Genomic DNA, 24,202 nt, shown 5'->3' on the forward strand with positions numbered 1-24,202 from the left:
CAGAGCTACGTTTGAAATGTTTACTCTTGGAAGACGGATCCTTAATCTGTCCTGACCTAGTTTGAAGTTCTTAACCCCTTCCCAAATTGCACCCTATTCCCTTTGTGGTGCACTACTTTTGATCAGGGCCCATAAACTATGGCTGCATCTTAAAACGCACCCTATTTCCTACATAGTGCATTATTTGGGATGCATCCATAGTCTTTTCTCAAACTTACATAAGTAATATTCGACAAGATGGATTTTGAGCTTCTCTTTATTAAAAAACGTGTAAAATTCCTATACATCAGAGTCTTTTAAAGACAAATAATTTAATAATGAGGGCATGTAAAAACATATTAGTATTATTTTATGAGTTGATGTTGACACCTATGTGGGTTGCAAGCAGATCTAAACCATATTGCATGTACAATAATCACAGTAACGGTAATGTGTGAGTCGCTCCTGTAAATAGCAGGGTTAGCGGTCATTAAAAATACTTTTGGTTAAGATAGTAAGATAATATGGATGGTTGTGAAGCAGGTATTCATAATTGTAGCACCAGCCATTGTTGCTTAGACCCCTGAAATCGRCCCCATCTCAGCAGTATTGGATATTTTCTGTATCAACAGTATATCATTTAGAATATTTTCATTAATCGAACGTAAAAAGATATTGAGCTACGCTTATCTACACAGTTTGACATAAAATTGTCATTGTCAGCGCAGGAGATGGAAAAGAGAAGCAGCCTACATGGAAAGTCATATGCTCTCATATACTGATATAATGCTACAAATAGTAATACTACAGTTCTCACTCTCTATTAAAGTCCTTCATGGCAAAGTGTTTTTTGACGAGTGAAAAATGGCTTTGTCACAAAATGTTTTTTTTTGAAATGCAGCTGAAACATGGCCTTGAATGACGTCACAGGACACATACAGCACAGCTACTGCATACACAGTAGCTCGTTTGTTTAGCTACCGATTGGAAACGTGTATCTTTACTTTGCGTTGACAGCGATTCAAAGTCTCTTCAACATCATGTGGACGGATGAAAAGCATTGGCCGTGCTCAGCTCCTTTGGCAGTTTCTTGGGCATATGATAAAAAAAAACGATTTGTCTACGGCTAATCAGAACACATGTAGATAGGTGGCTTTAGTATCGACCCCTATCGCGTTCCTGGCGGTGCATTTGTAGAAGCCCTGGTCTCTCTGTGTGGGGTTCTGGATGATGAGAGAGCCTTGTGGGTGGAGGTACTTGTTGCCAAAGAGGCGTGGCTGGGCACTGACCGCTAGCCGCGTCCTATCCGGCGTCTCCCAGGCAATCTCAGCTCGGGGGATCCCCGTGGCAACACAGTTCAGCTGGACCGCCACGCCGCGGCGAGCGTACATCACGGGAGGCGGGCCATTGGTGATGCGAGGCAGGTACGCGATGACGATGACGGGCACGGAGAGCAGGGCGCTGCCGTACTCGTTAGCCGCTCGGCAGACGTAGGAGCCGCGGTCGTAGACGGACGCCTGCTGGATGGCGAGCGTCCCATTGGCCAGTACGGCGTAGCGYCCGGCTCTCTGTGGCCGCCCCAGGACCACCCCACTGGGCAGTGTCCACGTCAGCCGGAGGGGGTCCCCCGTAGASAGACAGTGGAGTTGGAGGCTCTCCCCATTCATAATACTGATGGGGGAGTTGTAGCGGTTATTGATCTCTGGTTTCCTCTCCGGGGCTAAAGTAATAGTACGTTCCACTAGCCCGGCTACATTCCTCGCCAGGCAGCGGTACATACCACTCTCAGAGACAGCGGGGTTAGTGATGACCAAGGAGCCGTCAGGTCGGTGGAAGAACTTGGAGAACTGGGCACCCCTCATGAGGGGGGAACCATTAGGGAGGATCCAGGTTACCGTTGGGGGTGCTGGGCCTCCTTCAAAGGAGCAGTTCAGGGTCATGGTACTGCCTACCGTTAGAGAGAGGCTCTCTGTTTTGGGCCCTCTGAGCTGCGGTCTCTCTACCATCTCTTTAACCTCCAGGTGGACCATCAGCCTGGCCTCCCCGCCCTCGTTGCGTGCGATGCAGGCCAGCTGAGCCGAGTCTGTCCCCTTCGGCGAACGTATATCCAACGTACCGTTACGATGCACCGRCATTCTGCTGCCGTAGTATGGCACCGGGAGGATGACGTTCTCCGGTAACACCCACATGACCCGGGGGATGGGTGTCCCCACGGCCTCGCAGGCCAACATGGTGCGCTGGTCCCTTATAGCCGTCACTCTGATAGTGTTGACCATACCTCTCAGTCCATTGATGGTCGGGGGCGTCACAAAGACTTCCACCCTGGTGACTTTGCGGTCCTGGCCGGCACTGTTCCTAGCTGTGCAGGTGTAGTTACCAGCATCAAAGCGTTGCGCCTTCTTGACCACTAATGTGCCATCATTATGGACCTGGTATTTAGTGGGGGAGGAGGCAATGGCCCGGTTAGTGGGGGATAGCCACGTGATGACTGGGGTCGGCTCTCCCTTGACGCTGCACTTCAGAGACACGGTCTCCCCATAAAGAACCCTGATGACTTCCGGGCTTTGAGTTTTGTCTCTGATGATCGGAGGGTCCGCCACCACCTTGACGTGAACCTTCATCTCATCCTTCCCTATCTGGTTCTCAGCGTAGCAGGTGTAGTCTCCTTCCTCTCTCATCCCCACGTCGTTGGCGTACAACGTCCCGTTGTCGAACACCACGTATCTGGGGGGTGGGAGGGGTTGGGTGATTGTTTGAAAATGGTATTTGGGATTCTTATCGACTATGCAGTTAATGTGATTCAATAACAGATTGGGTGTACATACTGTATTATGTGATTCAATAACAGATTGGGTGTTCATACTGTATTATGTGATTCAATAACAGATTGGGTGTACATACTGTATTATGTGAATCAATAACAGATTGGGTGTACATACTGTATTATGTGATTCAATAACAGATTGGGTGTACATACTGTATTATGTGATTCAATAACAGATTGGGTGTACATACTGTATTATGTGATCCAATAACATATTACGTTATGTGTAAAGTTGATGCGATTCACCAAACACCAAGTACCTGCGGGTGCGGCCACCTCTAACCCTACTATCCGTCTGTTTCAGTGTGTTGATCATGGTGCCGTCCGGCAGAGCCCAGCGGATCTCAGGGTTGGGGAGGCCAGACGCTATACAGTCCACCTTCAGGTCTCCTCCATACATCACCTTCAAATTCAAAAATATTTATTGTCTATCCAATCGTACATCAGACAGAAAACCGACCGAAATATTTGCATGACACTCAGATGCAAAACATTAAAATATCACATTAAAAACACCAAGYTTCTGCCCCAAGTGGCACCCTAACCCCTATATAGTGCACTATTTTTCACTAAGGCCCATAGGGCTCTGGTCAAAAGTAGTGCACTATACAGGGAATAGGGTGCCATTTTGGGATGTACCCCATTATGTACATAGAAACCTAAGACAAAAGACAGACCTTCTGACTCGCCAGCAGCTGCTTCTGCTCAATCTTGGCCGGCTTGGTCAGCACGTTAACCCTCAGAAGCATGTAGTCGTCCCCCATCTTGTTTCGGGCCACACACAGGTAGTCCCCATCATCTTTCTCTGTCATGGCCTGGATGGCCAGAGAACCATTGGTGAACACCTTTATCCTGGGGTCGAAGCTGAAAACCCACCCAACAAAAACAAGTTGTTATTGTTTATGAATAACAGTATTTCCTGCTGTTAATAGCAACCATTTTAGGTCTTCCTTTGATGGTTTTTCAGCTAACCTTTAGGGAATAGAAAATGTGCCCCTGTATGATTTCACAGTAAATCTTCTCATAACATCTGATGATGATAGTTGATATACAATGTCTTCAGAAAGTATTCATACCCCTTCACTTATTCCACATTTTGTTGTGTTACAGCCTGAATTCAAAATTGCTTAAATATATTTTTTTCACTCATCTACACACAATACCCCATAATGACAAAGTGAAAACATGTTTAGACATTTTTGCTAATATATTGAAAATACATTACATAAATATCTCATTTACATAAGTACTCACACTCTTGAGTCAATACATGTTAGAATCACCTTTGGCAGCGATTACAGCTGTGAGTCTTTCTGGGTAAATCACTAAGAGCTTTGCACACCTGGATTATATAATATTTGCACATTATTATTGAAAGAATTCTTCAAGCTTGGTCAAGTTGATTGTTGATCATTGCTAGACAGCCATTTTCAAGTCTTGCCATACATTTTCAAGCCGATTTAAGTCAAAACTGTAACTAGGCCACTCAGGAACATTCAATGTCGTCTTGTTAAGCAACTCCAGTGTATATTTGGCCTTGTGTTTTAGGTTATTGTTCTACTGAAAGGTGAATTTGTCTTCCAGTGTCTGTTGGATAGCAGACTGAACCAGGCTTTCCTCTAGGATTTTGCCTGTGGTTAGTTATATATATATTTTTTTTATCATAACTTGAAAATATGATGAGTGGTGATGTGTTGTATTGGATTTGCCCCAAACATAACACTTTGTATTCAGGACATAAAGTTAATTTCTTTGCTATATTTTTTGCAGTTTTACTTTAGTGCCTTATTGCAAACAGGATGCATGTTTTGTAACATTTTAATTCTGTACAGGCTTCTTTCTTTTCACTCTGTCATTTAGGTTAGTATTGTGGAGTAACTACAATGTTGTTGATCCATCCTCAGTTRTCTCCTATCACAGCCATTAAACTCTAACTATTTTAAAGACACCATTGGCCTCATGGTGAAATTCCTGAGTGGTTTCCTTCCTCTCCGGCAGGAAGGACGCCTGTATCTTTGTAGTGAATGTGTGTATTGATATACCATCCAAAGTGTAATTAATAACTTCACCATGCTCAAAGGGATATTCAATGTCATTGTTTTTTTTAACCCATCTACCAATAGGTGCCCTTCTTTGCAAGGCATTGGAAAACCTCCCTGGTCTTTGTGATTGAATCTGTGTTTGAAATTCACTGCTCGACTGAGGGAACTTACAGATAATTCTATGTGTGGGGTGCAGAGATGAGGTAGTCATTCACAAATCACGTTAAACACTAATATTGCACACAGTCCATGCATCTTATTATGTGACTTGTTAAGCACATTTTTACTCCTGCCATAACAAAGGGGTTGAATACTTATTGACTCAAGACATTTCAGCTTTTCATTTTTTTAAATGAATGTGTCAAGATTTCTAAAAACGTAATTCCACGTTGACATAATGGGGTATCGTGTGTAGGCCAGTGACATAGCATCTCAATTTGAATCCATTTTAAATTCAGGCTGTAACAGAACAAAATGTGTAAAAAGGTCAAAGGTATAAATACTTTCTGAAGGCACCGGACATACCAGAGATGCCAGAAGATGCATACCTGTACTGGGAATCCACTAGTTTCTTAGAGGGGGTCCTCCAGACGATCCTGGGCTCTGGTTTTCCTGTGGCAATGCAGTCGAGCCTCAGAAGCGCCCCGTAGACCACGTCAGACCTCTGGGGAGACAAGGAGGTAATCCTGGCCTTGGTGGAGGATGGGAGTCTCAGTACGGTCAGAATGCTGGTTCTCCTGGAGGCTCCTACCGCATTACTGGCCACACACTCATATCTCCCCGCGTCGCCTTGGCCTAGCCCACGGACGTACAGGGTCCCGTTGGGGAAGACAAAGAAATTACGTCCGTTGACGAACTGCGAGGTGAGGAGCTGGACTCCGTCGGGCGTGGTCCAGCGCATGACGGGCGTAGGGGCTCCTTTGGCGGTGCAGTGGATGTAGGCCGTGCTGCCCTCGGGGAGGGACATGTTCTCATAGCGAGGTTGTTGGATGACTGGAGGCAAGGCTGCCACATGGAGACGGACAGAGACTGTATCGGCTCCCGCCACGCTGCTGCCGATACATTTATAGATCCCTCTGTCTGTGTAGCTGGCCTCGGTTATCCGGAGAGTACCGTTACTGAGGAGGTCCACGTGCTTAGGGCCAGACTGTGGGCCGGGCTGGGGGCCACTGGCTGGGTTGGCAGGGCCCGGGGCTGGGGGCGCAGCGAGGTGGACCCTGTCAGGCAGCACCCAGGTGACCCGGGGCATGGGATGTCCCTGTACCTGGCACTCCAGATCGATGCCGTCCCCGTGGTATACGGTAGCATCGCGGTAGCGCGGCTGGAGCACTCTGGGATGCTGGGCCAGGACCATCAGGGAGACCACCATCTTGTCCATGCCATACTGGTTCTGGACCATACAGAGGTACTGGCCTCGGTCCTGGGGCTGGCTGTTACGGATGATTAACGTGCCGTTGGGATGGACCTCGAACCTCTGGACCCGAGTGTTCTGGGCTACTGTCGCTCCTGCATGAATGAAAATAATGTGTGTTTCAAGACATCGAGCAGATTAAAACAATGCAGATAACAGATTATTTCTGCAACATGGTGTCTGTTGAAACGCATAAGAATGGAGCATAGCTTATATCATGACAAATAGGGTTCTCCTTTTCTGTTACATTAACAGGCTTACATACAGCTGTGTCGTTCTGTAACAGAGGGTGAAGGAGGATGTTCTATGAAGAGGGGAGAACAGAAAAAGAAGTACTGTTATACATACCAGTGGAGACTCTCGTCCAGGAGAGGAAAGGCTTGGGCTCCCCTACAGCCACACAGGGCAGCTGTGCATCCATCTCTGCATTCACTGTCACTGTCCGCACATCCACATTGGTGATCCGGGGCTTCCCTGTTACAACAGGTCCCGCTACGGAGGGTCTCTCACCACCTCCCGACACCCCACCTGATAACCCCTGTGTCTGGGTAGGGGTCTCTGTCCTCTGGCCCCCACTGGACGGACTCTGAGGCCTTGATGAAGACACTGATGAAGTCTGAGAAAAGCTCTTTGTGGCGGTGGAAGCGAGCGTGGTTGTGATGGTCGTCTGTTTGACCATCTGGGTGTTTGTGTTTGTGACTGTCCTGTGCCTGTGGGGTGTTCTGGGTTCTGTGGTGGTTGGTTTAACACCYGTGACTGGATCAGGTCTGATGTCAGTTGACTCTAGTTTAGTAGTGGTGTGGGAGTCGGCTGGTGGTGGTTGTCTGTTGGGGTCAGATCTGGTGATTAGGATGGAGTCTCCTCTGTTGAGGATCGGGTTGTTTCTCTGGTCGGGTTGAGAGATGAGGACTCTCTCTATGTGACTGTCTGGGATGTGGTTGGAGTTGGAGGGAACCTCCACTGTTCTGGATGAAGGTTGGGTCCTGACCCTAGTGGATGGAGTGTTTAGTACAGGGATCTGAGGCCTCACCCTAGAGGGGAAAACTATGGATGTCCTAACTGATGTGGAGGTGACAGGTGACATAGTGGGAGAAACATCCTTTGTTGTAGTAGCAGCAACAGAAACTGCAACATTTTCCACTGGTGTTTGGTCTTTGCCTGTGGTGGAAGTGCTTTCTCTGATGTTATAGTGCCCATCAAAGGTTGTTCTGGGCTTAACAGTGGCTGTTTTATCGGGACCAGATCCGCGATGAGAGCTTTCAGATGTCACCGGCCTTTCAGCGGTGCTAACCCGAGCCTTCTCATGTTCTGCCTCCTCATGGAAGGACTCTTTTGTCGAGGCACCCGGGGCGTGTGTTGGGGCGTGTGTTGGGGCGTGTGTTGTGCCGTGTGCGCTGGTTATTTCATGCCGGATGGACGGAGACGCGCTGTCAATCTCTTTGACCGGCGCTTTTTTAACCTCAGTCGTACCTGTTGTATATCGATAGTCTGGTGTGTCGAGCTGTCCATCTGCTGGCACTCCCGGGCGAGTGTTGCGATTCTCCGGGGACTTGTCAGGACTTGGAACAGGGTGAAGGTCTACAGTAGCGCTGCCTCCCCTTTGTGTTGTCTCGGTTGGTTTAACTGTAGGACGGGGGATGCTTGTAAAATTCCCCTGACGGGCTGTCGTGTGCACAACCGAGTGCTCTGGAACTGGGCTCTGAGTGTTCGGAGTCTGAGAGGCTCTTTCTGGGGCTGTTCTGTGATGGCTGCTCTGGGATGTTTGTTTATGTGTTTCTGTTAAAGAGGTTGTAGGAGACGCCGGTGGGGCTGTTGTGCTCCCAAACAGTGGTTTGGCGTGTGGTGAAAGGGTGTCCTTTGTCTCGGAGCGAGTTGTAGGTGAGGGGTCAATCCTGTCTTCGTATAAAGAGACTACTGTGTTCCCTTCGTGACTCACTCTGCCTGATGACGTCGTTTGGCTGCCCGTCGATGGAACTGCGGTATTAAACCTGTCCGTCATGCTTTTGGCATTGTCGAACGCTTCTATTTTAATCCATGTGGCAGTGGTTGCCTTGGTAGTTGTTGGGAGCGCGTCCTTAGGCGTGGCTGCGGTTGTAAAATCACTTCTCAACGGATTATTAGGCTTTGGCTTCTTTCTGCCCGTATTGGGCCGTCTTCTCCTGCCCCCACCCCCGTTCCTCCTCCTGGAGTTCTGGTTTCTGAGTCGAGTAGCCACCTCACCTGGAGTTTCCTTCCTCATATACACAGCTGAAGTGAGCTCGGTTGTGGGAGAGGGTGTGCTGAGTGGAAGATGGGTTATATTAGACCTTGTATGCTGCTTTAGCTGAGTAGGTGTGTCTAGTTTAGCAGTTGTGCTCTGAGTCTCAGTGAGAGAGTGGTCAAATTCATCTCTCTCTGTTTCCGATTCAGAGTACCCTCTAACTGTGGTGGTGGTGAGTGATGGGTCAAGTTCAGCTCTGTCTAAATATGCGTCACTTCCTTCATTAAAGCTGCTATCAACACTGGGTCCGTTAGCGTCTTTCTCCCCCTGATTATCCTCAGACGTGGGTGAGATATCAGACTCTGTAGCCGCAACATCTGTAGTCAAAGCGGTGGTGGTGGTGCTTTGATTTTCTCCTTGTAAAGAATCGTTGTACGAAGAACTGGTCAAGACGTTCACATGCAGCTGACCCAGGGTCTGGGAGTGTGTGTGTGTGACTGTATGCCTGCCTTGCGTCTCTGTGTGTGTGACAGTGTTACTGAGCTGCTGGGGAACAGATGTGACAGGCTCTGTGACCGGCTGCGTGAAAAGTGCATGATTTGTGGCTGTATCCACATCTGAGTCTGTAGTGTAAGTAGTGTGTCGAGTGGGTATATGCGGTATAGTAGTGGGTGTGTATAGCTCCTCCTCCTCTTCCTCATGTAGGTCGTCTGTTGATCCCTCTATGTTGTAAGGAGACTCTGTCTGCTTAGCGCTAGCTGTTGTTGTTGACTCCTGCTTCTTCTTTGTGGTGAGGTGAGTTGAGCTGGGTGTTATGTTAGTGTTACCCTGTCCGTTCTTGTCACGGATTTTGGCCAAAATGTCCGCCCACTTCTCCGGGTCTATATTTTTGTTTGCCACGTTAATCCTCCTCCTCGTCCCCACTGTGTTTTTCTTGTCTTCATCATTTGTCCCTGTCGTGGTTGGTTTTCTAGGTACAGCAGGTCGCCTCCATGTGTTTCTAAATGGATGACCACCACCCCTGTTTGAACTTTGACCTCTCCTCCGATTCATTAGCCCCACACGGCTCGGGAATGAGGAGGAGGAGAAAGATGAGGAGGAAGGCGAGGAGGGGACTTCCTCCTGTGTGTCGTCATTGTCCCCTGATGCCTCCTCAGTGTCCCCCATGGGGGCTTTGACCCTGGTGTTGACCCCTGAAGCAGACTGTGGCCTCATTCTCCTCAGTGGTCGTATCTCTGCCCCTAACTGTCTGGTGAGAGTCACCTTAGTCGCCAGGGAATACACACCATGCTGGTTCATGGCCACACACTTATAATATCCACTGTCTGTCAGTCGACTCTCTGGGACTCTCAGAGTTCCGTTGGAATACACCAGCGCTCTAGAAGAGTTGGCTCTGTGACTCACTATGCTGCTGTCAGGAAGGATCCAGTTAATCTCAGGGTCAGGAGAGCCAGACACGACACAGTTTAGAGTGAGAGGGACACCGGTGAACCCCTCTACGAGGGTAGGCGCCGTCTCATCCCCTCCAAGAGGGGGAGGACTGGAGGACTCCTCGACCGTCAGGCGGAAAGGGAGGACACTGAGGTCGTCAGAGACCTGGGCGATACAGTAATATATCCCRGAGTCTGAGTGTCCTACAGCTTTAATATCCAACCTYCCGGTGCTCYACACTGACACCCTGTTGTCTGGGCTGCTGTACGGTGCCTCCAGCTGGGTCCCGTCTGGCAGCATCCAGCGAACCACRGTGTCTCCTGAGCTCAACACGTTACAGTCRATTACAGCAGSGCTGCCCACTACAACACTCAGCYRCGTCCTGGTAGRGTTTGTGTTCTCTATCATGACCCATGTCCTYCGMTGTCTGCGCTCCAGCTCAGGCTCCACGGTCTGTGTGAGGTGGGTGCTGAGGATCAGCTTGACGCTCTTCCCAGTGGACTGGGGCCTGTTCAGCTGCAGGTCCACAGAGCTCTGCATCAGCCAGGATGGTTGAGCTACCATGTTAGCCTTAACCCCTGTGTAGTACAATGCGTCTCTCTCCAGGTCCTGCCTGTACCTGGAGATCAAGAAGTTTGAGTTTATTAGAAAAAAAACACATAACATAAAACATAACATAGCAGTATGAAATTAGATGCTCTATATCACGTATTGAACTCAAGGCCCATTCAATCCAGCCTGCGGGTGGTTTGATTATTATTAATATATACAATACCAGTCAAAAGTTTGGGCACACCTACTAATTTTTCTTTATTTTTACTATTTTCTACACTGGAAAATAATAGTGAAGACCTCAAAACTATGAAATAACACATATGGAATCATGTAGTAACCAAAAAAGTGTTAAACAAATCAAAATATATTTTACATTTGAGATTCTTTAAAGTAGCCACCCTTTGCCTTGATGACAGCTTTGCACACTCTTGGCATTCTCTCAACCAGCTTCACATGGAATGCTTATCCAACAGTCTTGAAGGAGTTCCCACATATGCTGAGCACTTCTTGGCTGCTTTTCCTTCACTCTGCGGTACAACTCATCCCAAACCATCTCAGTTGGGTTGAGGTCGGGTGATTGTGGAGGCCAGGTCATCTGATGAAGCACTCCATCACTCTCCTTCTTGGTCAAATAGCCCTTACACAGCCTGGAGGTGTGTTTTGGGTCATTGTCTTGTTGAAAAAAAAAWGATCCCCCTAAGTGCAAACCAGATGGGATGGCGTATCACTGCAGAATGCTGTGGTAGACATGCTGGTTAAGTGTGTCTTGAACTCTAATCAATCACCGACAGTGTCACCAGCAAAGCACCATCACACCTCCTCCTCCATGCTTCACGGTGGGAACCACACATGTGGAGATCATCCGTTCACCTACTCTGCGTCTCACAAAGACACGGCGGTTGGAACCCAAAAAATTTGGGCTCATCAGACCAAAGGACAGATTTCCACCGGTCTAATGTCCATTGCTTGTGTTTCTTGTCCCAAGCAAGTCTCTTCTTCTTATTGGTGTCCTTTAGAAGTGGTTTATTTGCAGCAATTCAACCATGAAGGCCTGATTCACGCAGTCTCCTCTGAACAGTTGATGTTGAGATGTGTCTGTTACTTGAACTCTGTGAAGCATTTATTTGGGCTGCAATTTCTGAGGCTGGTAACTCAAATGAACTTATCCTCTGCAGCAGAGGTAACTCTGGGTCTTTCTTTCCTGTGGCGGTCCTCATGAGAGCCAGTTTCATCATAGCGCTTGATGATTTTTGCGACTGCACTTGAAGAAACTTTAAAAGTTCTRGAAATTTTCCAAATTGACTGACCTTAATGTCTTAAAGTAATGATGGACTGTCGTTTCTCTTGCCTATTTGAGCTGTTCTTGTTATAATATGGGCTCTGTCTTTTACTAAATTGTCACACCCTGACCTGTTTCACCTGTCCTTGTCATTGTCTCCACCCCCCACGAGGTGTCGCCCATCTTCTCCATTATCCCCTGTGTATTTATACCTGTGTTCTCTGTTTGTCCGTTGCCAGTTCGTCTTGTTTGTCAAGTCAACCAGTGTTTTTGTTCTCAGCTCCTGCTTTCCCCAGTCTCTCTTTTCTCACCCTCCTGGTTTTGACCCTTGCCTGTCTTGACTCTGAGCCCACCTGCCTGACCACTCTGCCTGCCCCTGACCGCCGACCTGTACCTTTGCCCTACCTCTGGATTATTGACCTCTGCCTACCCTGACCCTGAGCCTGCCGTCTGTCCGGTACCGTTGCCCAACCTCTGGTTTACTGACCCCTGCCTGCCTTGACTTGTCTATTGCCTGCCCCTGTTGGATTATTAAACCATTGTTAATTCAACATGTTTGCATCTGGGTCTTACCTTGATTCATGATACAAATAGGGCTATCTTCTGTATACCACCCATACCTTGTCACAACACAACTGCCTGCCTTGACCTGTCTATTGCCTGCCCCTGTTGGATTATTAAACCATTGCTCAAACACATTAAGAAGGAAAGAAATTACACAAATTAACTTTTAACAAGGGACACTTGTTAATTGAAATGCATTCCAGGTGACTACCTCATGAAGCTGGTTGAAAGAATGCCAAGAGTGTGCAAAGCTGTCATCAAGGCAAAGGGCACCAAAGAACATGGCTGACGTTTTAAATTCTCCCGACCAATTGTGCTATTTAATTTTAAAAAATTGCGTTTTGTGTAACTTATTTTTTCACTTATTGTGTACATAATGTTACTGCTACCGTCTCTTATGACCGAAAATAACTTCTGGACATCAGAAAAGGGATTACTCACCATGGACTGGAAGAAACTTTTTCCTAAAACGAGTCRGACGAGAAGGATATCCTGCTTTCACTGGAACAGGTCCAGATCCACGCCTTTTGTYTGAAGAAAAGACGCCGGAAAAGGGGACGCAGATCGGGGATCCTTCTGAGAATTCGGAGGCCAGCGAGTAAACTCCCAATGCCTTCCATTCTTCTTGCTAACGTGCAATCATTGGAAAATTGATGACCTACTATTAAGATTATCCCTCCAACGGGACATTAAAAACTGTAACATCTTATGTATCACCGAGACGTGGCTGAACGAAGATACGGACAATATAGAGCTAGCGGGATTTTCCATGCACCAGCAGAACAGAGACGCTACCTCTGGTAAGACGAGGGGTGGGGGTGTGTGTCTTTTTGTCAATAACAGCTGGTGCGCYATGTCTAATATTAAAGAAGTCTCGAGGTATTGCTRACCTGAGGTAGAGTACCTTATGATAATCTGCAGACCACATTATRGACCAAGAGAGTTCTCATCTGTATTATTCGTAGCTGTCTATTTACCACCACAAAACGAAGCTGGCACTAAGACCGKTCTCAGCCAACTCTATAAGGCCATAAGCAAAGAAGAAAATGCTCACCCAGAAGCGGCGCTCCTAGTGGCCGGGGACTTTAATGCAGGCAAACTTAAATCAGTTTTACCACATTTTTTACCAGCATGTCACATGTGCAACCAGGGGGGAAAAAATCCTAGACCACCTTTACTCCACACACAGAGATGCATACAAAGCTCTCCCCACCCTCCATTTGGCAAATCTGACCAGTATTCTATCCTCCTGATTCCTGCTAACAAGCAAAAACTAAAGCAGGAAGTACCCGTGACTCGCTCAATGCGYAAGTGATCAGATGACGCGGATGCTACACTACAGGACTGTTTTGCTAGCACAGACTGGAATATGTTCCGAGATTCATCCAATGGCATTGAGGAATACACCACCTCAGTCATCGGCTTCATCAATAAGTGCATCGATGARGTCGTCCCCACAGTGACTGTACGTACATATCCCAACCAGAAGCCATGGATTACAGGCAACATCCACATCGAGCTAAAGGCTAGAGCTGCCGCTTTCAAGGAGCTGGAGACTAATCCGGATGCTTATAATAAATTCCGCTATGCCCTCAGACGAACCATCAAACAAGCAAAGCGTCAATACAGGATTAAGATTGAATCCTACTACACCGGCTCTGAAGCTCGTCGAATGTGGCAGGGCTTGAAAACTATTACGGACTACAGAGGGAAACCCAGACACGAGCTGCCCAGTGACGCGAGCCTACCAGACGAGCTAAATGCCTTTTATGCCTCGCTTTCGAGGCAAGCAACACTGAGCATGCACGAGAGCACCAGCTGTTCTGGATGACTGTGTGACAACGCTCTTGGTGGCCGATGTGAACAAAACCTTTAAACAGGTCAACATTCACAAAGCCTCTGGGCCAGACGGATTACCAGGACATGTACTCAAAGCATGCGCGGCTCAACTGTCAAGTGTCTTCATTGACATTTTCAACCTCTCCCTGACCGAGTCTGTAATACCTACATGTTTCAAGCAGACCACCATAGTCCCTATGCCCAAAGAAGCGAAGGTAATCCAAACTTCCGAATACTGCCCCCTAGCCCGAAGAAGTTAAGGATCAGCATGGTAGACGTGTTGTTGCCTACTCTTACCACCTGGGGGCGGCCCGTAAGGAAGTCCAGGATCCAGTTGCAGAGGAAGGTGTTTAGTCCCAGAGTCCTTAGTGATGAGCTTTGTGGGCACTATGGTGTTGAACGCTGAGCTGTAGTCAATGAACAGCATTCTCACATGGGTGTTCCTTTTGTCCAGGTGAGAAAGGGCAGTGTGGCGTGCGATTGCGATTGCATCATTTATGGATCTGTTGGGGCGGTATGCAAATTGGAGTGAGTCCAGTTAACACTGGGGCCCCTCAGGGGTGTATACTTAGTCCCCTCCTGTATTTCCTGTTAACCCACGACTGCGTGGCCAAACACGACTCCAACACCATCATTAAGTTTGCTGACGACACAACAGTGGTAGGCCGGATCACCGACAATTATGAGACGACCTATAGGGATGAGGTCAGAGAACTGGCAGTGTGGTGCCAGGACAACAACCTCTCCCTCAATGTGAGCAAGACAAAGGAGCTGATTGTGGACTACAGGAAAAGGCGGGCCGAACAGGCCCCCATTAACATCGACAGGGTTGTAGTGGAGTGAGTCGAGATTTCAAGTTCCTTGGTGTCCACATCACCAACAAACTATCATGGTCCAAACATACCAAGACAGTTGTGAAGAGCACACGACAAAACGACACAACAGTGGTTTGGCATGGGTCCCCAGATCCTCAAAAGGTTCTACAGCTACACCATCGAGAGTATCCTGACCGGTTGCATCACCGCCTAGTATGGCAACTGCTCGGCATCTGACCATAAGACGCTACAGAGGGTAGTGCGAACGGCCCAGTACATCACTGGGGCCAAGCTGTCTGCCATCAAGTACCTATATAATAGGCYGTGTCAGAGGAAAGCCCATAAAATTGTCAGAGACTCCAGTCACCCAAGTTATAGTCTGTTTTCTCTGCTACCGCACGGCAAGGTGTACCGGAGCGCCAAGTCTAGGATTAGACTGCTGAACAATTAATAAAAATCGCAGCCGGACAATTTACATTGACCCCGCCCCCCTTCACCTTTTGTACACTGCTGCTACTCGATGTTTGTTTGTTACCTATGCATAGTCACTTCGCCCCCACCTACATGTACAGATTACCTCAACTGGCCTGTACCCCTACACACTGACTCGGTACCGGTGCCCCCTGTATATAGCCTCGTTATTGTTATTTTTATTGTGTTACTTTTTATTATTACTTTTTATTTTAGCCTACTTGGTAAACATTTTTTAAGTAAGCATTTCCCGGTAAAGTCTACACTTATTGTATTCGGCGCATGTGGCAAATAAAGTTTGATTTGATTTGGCTACTTAAAAGAATCTAAAACCTAAAATATATCTAGATTTGTTTAACACTTTTTTGGTTACTACATGATTCCATATGTGTTATTTAATAGTGTTGATGTCTTCACTATTATTCTACAATGTAGAAAATAGTAAAAATAAAGAAAAACCCTGGAATGATTAGGTGTGTCCAAACTTTTGACTGGTACTGTATATTAATTTATTTTTGTGGGAAAAAACTATCCTAATCAACATTTAAATGACTAAAACCAAGTCAAGACTGTGTAGAAATGATAATGGACCTACATTTACAGTCTCTTCACTCTGTCCAGCTAGCTAACAGTCATCGAAACGAAAGCTAGACAGTCAGGGAGCATCGAAAAATAGAGTGAGGACAATCTTTTGCACATTTTGATGGCGAGGAAATACAATTCATCATAAGTGTGGCCCTCCGGACCTCGGTGAAAACCGAATGCGGCCGATGGGGAAAATTAGTTTGACAACCGTGCCCTGTATTGAAGACCACTCTAAAATGAACACATAAAATCACATAATAATCACATATGGGCAAATAGTAACTTCCACAAATGTTCACGTGCATTGATCTCATTGTATGACTAAGTGCAAATGTTACTCAAGTAGAAGTTGGAATTTGGCCCATAATGATAAATTAAAAAGCGGTTTCTTAATCCAGCCTACCTGTAGCTGGGCACCGGCTCCTTAGTCAGCATGATCTCTCTCTGCAGGTGAGCGGGCGTGTCGCTATAGTAGGCGATCAGCCTCCAGAGTCTCTCATAATTGTCCCTGTTGATGGGACACCCCAGATCCACGGAGATACTCACATTAGAGGCCAGCTGCAGAGGGTTGACCTGCTCCCAGCTGACCTTAGACGACTCCCCGCGGGGCTCTCCGACGCTGCACTCCAGATCCACTTTGTTCCCATGRTCGTCCGTCAGGCCTAYGGTAATGTTGCCYAARGYCCCCTTGAACTCCTCCAGGGTCATGACCRCMGTCTCTGTGTCCTCTMGGGRCGTAGGTRGATCAGGGGAGGTGATAACGGGGCTGGAGCAGKCCAGTGTGTCCAGGCCCAGGACTTCTTTCATTCGTAAGTTCTTTGGGGAGTAACACATAAGGCAGAGCTGACCTCCTGGGTAGGCCCTGTCCTTTTTACACTTCAGCACAACCCTAATTAAGAAAGGAAAATGAGAGGGAACATAACATCCTTATTCAATGTTTGGAATTCCAAATGTGAAGTTTGGTTAGGTTTTGGACGTACATTTTCACGGCACAAATGTGTAAAACAACAGCTGCCTTATGCTTTGAGCATTGAGCCAATTGTATCCGCCATCACTGACGAATACGTACATTCACTGAGTAGCTGGTAAATGAAATAAACTCAGCAAAAAAAGAAACGTCCGTTTTTCAGGACCCTGTCTTTCAAAGATAATTCGTAAAAATCCAAATAACTTCACAGATCTTCATTGTAAAGGGTTTAAACACGGTTTCCCATGCTTGTTCAATGAACATAAACAATTAATGACACGCACCTGTGGAACGGTCGTTAAGACACTAACAGCTTACAGACCGTAGGCAATTAAGGACACAGTTATGAAAACTTAAGACACTAAAGAGGCCTTTCTAATGACTCTGGAAAAACACCAAAAGAAAGATGCCAGGGTCTCTGACCATCTGTGTGAACATGCCTTAGGCATGCTGCAAGGAGGCATGAGACTGCAGATGTGGCCAGGCAATAAATTGCAATGTCCGTACTGTGAGAGCCCTAAGATAGCGCTACAGGGAGACAGGACGGACAGCTGATCGTCCTCGCAGTGGCAGACCACGTGTAACAACACCTGCACAGGATCGGTACATCCGAACATCACACCTGCGGGACCGTTACAGGGTGGCAACAACAACTGTCCGAGTTACATCAGGAACACACAATTCTCCATCAGTGCCCAGACTGTCCGTAGTAGGCTGAAAGAGGCTGGACTGAGGCTTGTAGGCCTGTTGTAAGGCAGGTCCTCACCAGACATCACCGGCAAACAACGTCGCCTATGGCACAAACCCACCATCGCTGGACCAGACAGGACTGGCAAAAAGTGCTCTTCACTGACGAGTCGCGGTTTTGTCTCACCAGGGTGATGGTCGGTATTTGCGTTTATCATCGAAGGAATGTGCGTTACACCAAGGCCTGTACTCTGGAGTGGGATCGATTTGGAGGTGGAGGGTCCGTCATGGTCTGGGGTGATGTGTCACAGCATTATCGGACTGAGCTTGTTGTCATTGCAGGCAATCTCAACGCTGTGCGTTACAGGGAAGACATCCTCCTCCCTCATGTGGTACCCTTCCTGCAGGCTCATCCTGACATGACCCTCCAGCATGACAATGCCACGAGCCATACTGCTCATTTTGTGCGTGATTTCCTGCAAGACAGGAATGTCAGTGTTCTGCCATAGCCAGCGAAGAGCCCGGATCTCAATCACATTGAGCATGTCTGGGACCTGTTGGATTGGAGGGTGAGGGCTAGGGCCATTCACCCCAGAAATGTCCGGGAACTTGCAGGTGCCTTGGTGGAAGAGTGGGGTAACATCTCACAGCAAGAACTGGCAAATCTGGTGCAGTCCATGAGGAGGAGATTTATGTCTCAGTTGTTGAATCTTGTTATGTTCATACAAATATTTACACATGTTAAGTTTGCTGAAAATAAACGCAGTTGACAGTGAGAGGATGTTTCTTTTTTAGCTGAGTTTACATAACCTGGTGAGTTTTTGTCCCAGTCGGCGAACCACTTCATTCTGCAGTCACATGTCCAGGGGTTCCCATGCAGGAATAGGTTCTCCAGCTGGGGCATTCCTCCCAGCAGCTCCTGGGGCAGCGAGGTCAGCCTGTTCTCCGACAGGTACAGGTGCCTGATGTATCGATAAAGAGACAGGAGGGACATTATAACATTAGCTTCAGGAACGTCTTGGCTCCATCTCAATTCCTCTTTCCGTGATTCCTCACATCATATTTCCTTGCCTCATTTTCAACTGCATTAGAGAAGGTACAAGGTCCCGCCCCTCTGACTTTCCTCTACAATGGGTTTTGAGAAGGCGGTGAGGAGAGAGGACGCAAATAATCTATGAAAGATGAATCGAGAAAGTGCCCGATACTAAGARAAAACCAAATATTGTCCAGAGCATTATGGGTACTGTAGTTCATAATGCTAGGCTTCACCTTAGGGTGGAGAGGTGGAAGTGTCCCATCATYGAGAAGGTGGAAAAGGTAGAGGGGTGGAGCTGCTGCAGTCTGTTCCCCTCCAGCTGTAGGAGACGTAGGGAGGTGAGGCCCTGGAAGGTGTCTGGGTGAATGAACTCCAGATGGTTGTGGTCCAGGTGGAGTCTGGTCAGAGACCACAGACCCTGGAGAGTGTGTCTGTTGATCTCCTTCAGTTTGTTATAGCTCATCTTCAGCATCTGAGGGGAAGAAAGGCAGAGGTGAGTGAGTTATCATCCTAATAGAATAGAGCAGGGTTTCCCAAACTTCAAATAACCAACTCATCGTCAAGTTTAGATTATTTGAATCAGCTGCGTAGTGCTAGGGCAATAACCATAACGTGCACCCAGGGGGCGCCAGGGTGCAGGACAGAGTTTAGGAAACTCTGGAAACGAGTATAGTAGAATGGAGTAGAATATAATAATAGAATGGAACAATTGCCTGGTACTATACTCTATATCCTACTGTACAGTACTGAGGTGATATTTCATGTCAATCAACATTTCCTGTTTATTACTGGAAGCACAGCCACGAGCTGCCCAGTGACACGAGCCTACCAGATGAGCTAATTTACTTCTATGCTCGATCGAGGCAAGCAACACCGAAGCATGCATGAGAGCATCAGCTGTTCCGGACGACTGTGTGATCACGCTCTCCGTAGCCGATGTGAGTAAGACCTTTAAACAGGTCAACATTCACAGACCTATTACCAGGACGTGTACTCCGAGCATGCGCTGACCAACTGCCAAGTGTCTTCACTGACATTTTGATTACCGACCCATAGACTCACGTCTGTAGCCATGAAGTGCTTAATAAGGCTGATAATGGCTCACATCAACACCATTATCCAAGAAACCCCAGACCCACCATAATTTGCAACCGCCCCAACAGATCAACAGYTGATGCAATCTCTATTGCACTCCACACTGCCCTTTCCCACCTGGACAAAAGGAATACCTACGTGAGAAGGCTATTTATTAACTACAGCTCTGCATTCAACACCATAGTGCCCTCAAAGCTCATCACTAAGCTAAGGACCCTTGGACTAAACACCTCCCTCTGCAACTGGATCCTGGACTTCCTAACCGGCCGCCCCCCCAGGTGGTAAGGGTAGGTAACAACACATCTGCCACGCTGATCCTCAACACGGGGTCCCCTCAGGGGTCTTTGCTCAGTCCCCTCCTGTAATCCCTGTTCACTCATGACTGCATGGCCAGGCATGACTCTAACACCATRATTACGTTTGCCGATGAAACAACAGTGGTAGGCCTGATCACCGACAACAATGAGACAGCCTATACAGAGGAGGTCAGAGACCTGGCCGTGTGGTGCCAGGATAACAACCTTTCCCTCAACGTGATCAAGACAAAGGAGATGATTGTGGACTACAGGAAAAGGAGGACCAAGCACACCATTCTCATTGATGGGGCTGTAGTGGAGCAGGTTGACAGCTTCAAGTTCCTTGGTGTCCACATCACCAACAAACTATCATGGTCCAAACACACCAAGACAGTCGTGAAGAGGGCACGACAAAGCCTATTCCCCCTCAGGAGACTGAAAAGATTTGGCATGGGTCCTCAGATCCTCTAAAAGGTCTTCAGATGCACCATCGAGAGCATCCTGACTGGTTGCATCACTGCCTGGTATGGCCTCTGACCACAAGGCACTACAAAGGGTAGTGCGAATGGCCCAGTACATCACTGGGGCCAAGCTTCCTGCCATCCAGGACCTCTATACCAGGCGGTGTCAGAGGAAGGCCCTAAAAATGGTCTCTCTGCTTGTTCTCTCTGCTACCACACGTCAAGCGGTACCGGAGGGCCAAGTCTAGGTCCAAAAGGCTTCTTAACAGCTTCTACCCCCAAGCCATAAGACTCCTGGACAGCTAATTAAATGGCTACCCAGACTATTTGCATTTTATTATTTATAAATAGTCACTTTAACTCTACCTACATGTACATATTACCTCAATTACCTCGACTAAACTGTGCCCCCGCACATTGACTCTGTACCGGTACCCCCTGAATATAGCCTCGCTACTGTTTCTTTTACTGCTGCTTTTTAATTATTTGCTATTTTAATTTAAAAAAATGTACTTATCATTTTTTTTTTACTTAACACACATTTTTATTAAAACTGCATTGTTGGTTTAGGGCTTATAAGTAAGCATTGCACTATAAGGTCTGTTGTATGCGCATGTGACAAATACAATTTGATTTGTACCTGTAAGGACATGAGATCCCTGAAGGCTCCGTTGGGAATGTTGTAGAGATCGTTCCCATGCATCATCAGAAGCTCCAGCTTCCTCAACCCAGACAGAGAGGTCTGAGTCACATGGTTTATGGTGTTAAACCTACAGGAAACAACAACGACACAAGCAATTCATGACGGACTATTAACTTACTTGACTTGTTCTTTGTGGAGCAACGTGCCTTCATTTCTGACTATATAAGAAGACACTGTTAAAGACCTGACGGAACTTAAGACCACGTGATCCAAACATTGTCAATAAAGGTGGTACTGTAGTTGGGAACATATACAGTGGGTGGGCTTCTCTGTTCTTTTTAAGAAATGGCTGAAGCTCATATGTGAAATGACTCCGTAAAAAGCATGGGGTATATAATAAGCATATAATAAGATTACATCAGACTTCACTGAAGGTATATTTACTTGTGAGTTGCAGAGAGATTAATTTCAGTCACATGCTAAGCACATTTGAACAAGTACTTAACTATAAACAATTCGAAAGGCCTCTAATGAAAAGTGACTATTTGATAGATTTTTTTCTTGGTCTACAAGGCACATGCATAAATAAAAATCGTATACTTTATGCACTTCACATTTTACCCATACTGTTCGTCTATCGGTATAAATTACTGTGCATGATGCTTGTTTTTTAGGCCTACGGTCTCATTGCGGGTCATTGAATAAAGCCAATCCATCAGGCTTACCCCAGGTTCATGCGCTCCACTTGTCTGGGTATGCCGGCGGGCACCGTGAGCAGGGAACGGAACGTGCAGTGCACCTCTGTGGCCTGAGGGCACGTGCACTGGCGCGGGCAGGGGAGACTTGTAACTGGCGCCATCAGCATGGACAGTATCAATATGAATGCTGCGGGACGGGCCATCTTCAGCTGCGCATCCATCCACCACAAAGTGTTCCTATCACTGGAGCTGGTCGYGAGTTACAGATTCATTATAGGCCTATTTCAGTAGTACCCAAATACAAATGAAAAGGTGATCTCTGACAAAATACCTCACAGTAGAGGAAATCGATAGACTACGCGCGAAATTAGTGACCACTGTATGAACCCAACTTTACGCACATCAAACATGGTATGACCTGAACCGAAAGGAAAATGTTAAACATCTCACCTTATAATATAATGTATTAACCTTTATTTAGATCCAGACTCACTGTATCCCATTTTACCATGGCTTTGGTTTCTCCTCAATGCCACTCCTCACGAAGCGCATAACTCCATAGTTATACAGTCCTATAATGACAAACTCCCCAAAGAATAAAATCGTTACAAGAAATTCCGATGTAAAATCCGTACACAAAAATGCGCAAAGGGCTTCGATAGACTGTTTGAAGTATCCGTTTTGTTTCGTGTGGAGCCCTTGGGAAACTTCGCAAAGAAAATTACACTTTTGCCCAAAACTTTACAGTGCATGATGCGCCTTCCACCGACAGCGAGGGATGAGTGAATGCCTAATCGTTTCCAACATACAGTCAGCTTTGAGAAGCAGAAGGACCCAATGAGGGGTGACAAAGTGAGATAGAGGTAAGAGACGGAAACTGCTGAAGTCGGCTACAGTAGGTCGTTACAATAAGGATATCGTTTTTCCATTCAACTACGTGCATAATCATTGTGTCATCACATTGATAGTTGGCCACTTACAGGAATCGCTGCTTTGAGACTTTCTTCATTAAAATGTATGAATTCATTTATAAAAAATAAGGGAGATACCAACAGCCTACTCCTTTTCTCTGTTGTACTTCTCTGCTGTGGAGGGAGATACCAACAGCCTACTCCTTTTCTCTGTTGTACTTCTCTGCTGTGTGAGGGAGATACCAACAGCCTACTCTTTTCTCTGTTTGACTTCTCTGCTGTGGAGGGAATACCAACAGCCTACTCCTTTTCTCTGTTGTACTTCTCTGCTGTGGAGGGAGATACCAACAGCCTACTCCTTTTCTCTGTTGTACTTCTCTGCTGTGGAGGGAGATACCAACAGCCTACTCCTTTTCTCTGTTGTACTTCTCTGCTGTAGACCACCATGTGAGGTAACCTACTAAGTGAAGGCAGCAGACAGACCAATGTAAAGTTTATGTTGGTTTTACAGCCCTTTCATTTAACATCTCCCCCTCTACCACACAACACACACAGTACTGTATCAGCAAGCACATGTGTCATTTGCAAGCATTTCAGGAACCACAAACAGTCTGTCACACTGGTCCCTCTATCCCCATATCCCCTTAGTTGATTTGGAGTTTATAGGACAGACTTTTAGAACATGTAAATCAGATCAAGTGTGTGTATGCTTGTAGGGTGAGGTCTATATAAAAGTTCAGAAAATCTGACCCCTGGGGACTGACCTCACATTATAGTCCTTTAACCCACCAGTAGGAAGTCTTGTGGCTGAGGGAGGCAGCGGACCCTATTGACCTGCTCTGTGTGATCATGTCAACCTTGAGGAGCGAAGAGTTCAATGTTTCCCAGGGGGTCAGAGAGCTTGAGAAGCCTGTGTGTTCGACCAAACGCCTGAGATATGTCAGACTGTGATCCTGTCCCGACATCCATCACCGTGTCACTTCAACAACCAATAGCACACAGCTGCACCAAAGCCACATGTAGGTGCGGCCAATATCAAAGTGCCAAGAGGGGGACCTAAAGTACAGAGTCAACTCAGTCAAGTACCACACACATTGCGTCATCTTGACAAGTTGGCCCAAAAGTCAGATAGCTTGTGCAAGATATCCTCTTTAAAGAGCATACATACACATATAGTAGATTTCATTTGATGAGGGTTAATGTTCTGGGATTTCCACTCTGGAGATCTGTAAAAGAAGATGAGAAATGTATCATGAAATTAATATTGGAAATACTTGATTGATGGCGATTGTGCCTGCCACCAAAATGATACCTTCCCCTCATAGACTAATTACTGGTACCATACCCTTTGCCAAGAGTGGAAAGATATCATTGTGAATTATGACTATGCACTTGCATTACTCACTTGCATTA

The 24,202-nt window shown here is 46.8% G+C and overlaps 1 protein-coding gene across 1 annotated transcript; it reads right to left on the reverse strand.

The window, feature by feature from the left end:
* Nucleotides 1-240: 240 nt before the first annotated feature.
* Nucleotides 241-22,861, reverse strand: LOC111953569 (matrix-remodeling-associated protein 5). Its single transcript, XM_023972943.2, has 11 exons — nt 22,329-22,861; nt 21,906-22,127; nt 21,178-21,307; nt 18,919-19,157; nt 18,459-18,611; nt 16,399-16,881; nt 6,605-10,506; nt 5,394-6,351; nt 3,481-3,667; nt 3,064-3,206; nt 241-2,703 (listed from the first exon to the last, which is right to left on the reverse strand). The coding sequence occupies exons 2-11, from the start codon at nt 22,097-22,099 to the stop codon at nt 1,110-1,112; spliced, it is 7,983 nt and encodes a 2,660-aa protein (XP_023828711.1). The 5' UTR covers nt 22,100-22,127; nt 22,329-22,861; the 3' UTR covers nt 241-1,109.
* Nucleotides 22,862-24,202: the final 1,341 nt, after the last annotated feature.

Source organism: Salvelinus sp. IW2-2015, linkage group LG27 (genome assembly GCF_002910315.2).
Source record: "Salvelinus sp. IW2-2015 linkage group LG27, ASM291031v2, whole genome shotgun sequence".
NCBI classification, from domain to species: Eukaryota; Metazoa; Chordata; class Actinopteri; order Salmoniformes; family Salmonidae; genus Salvelinus; species Salvelinus sp. IW2-2015.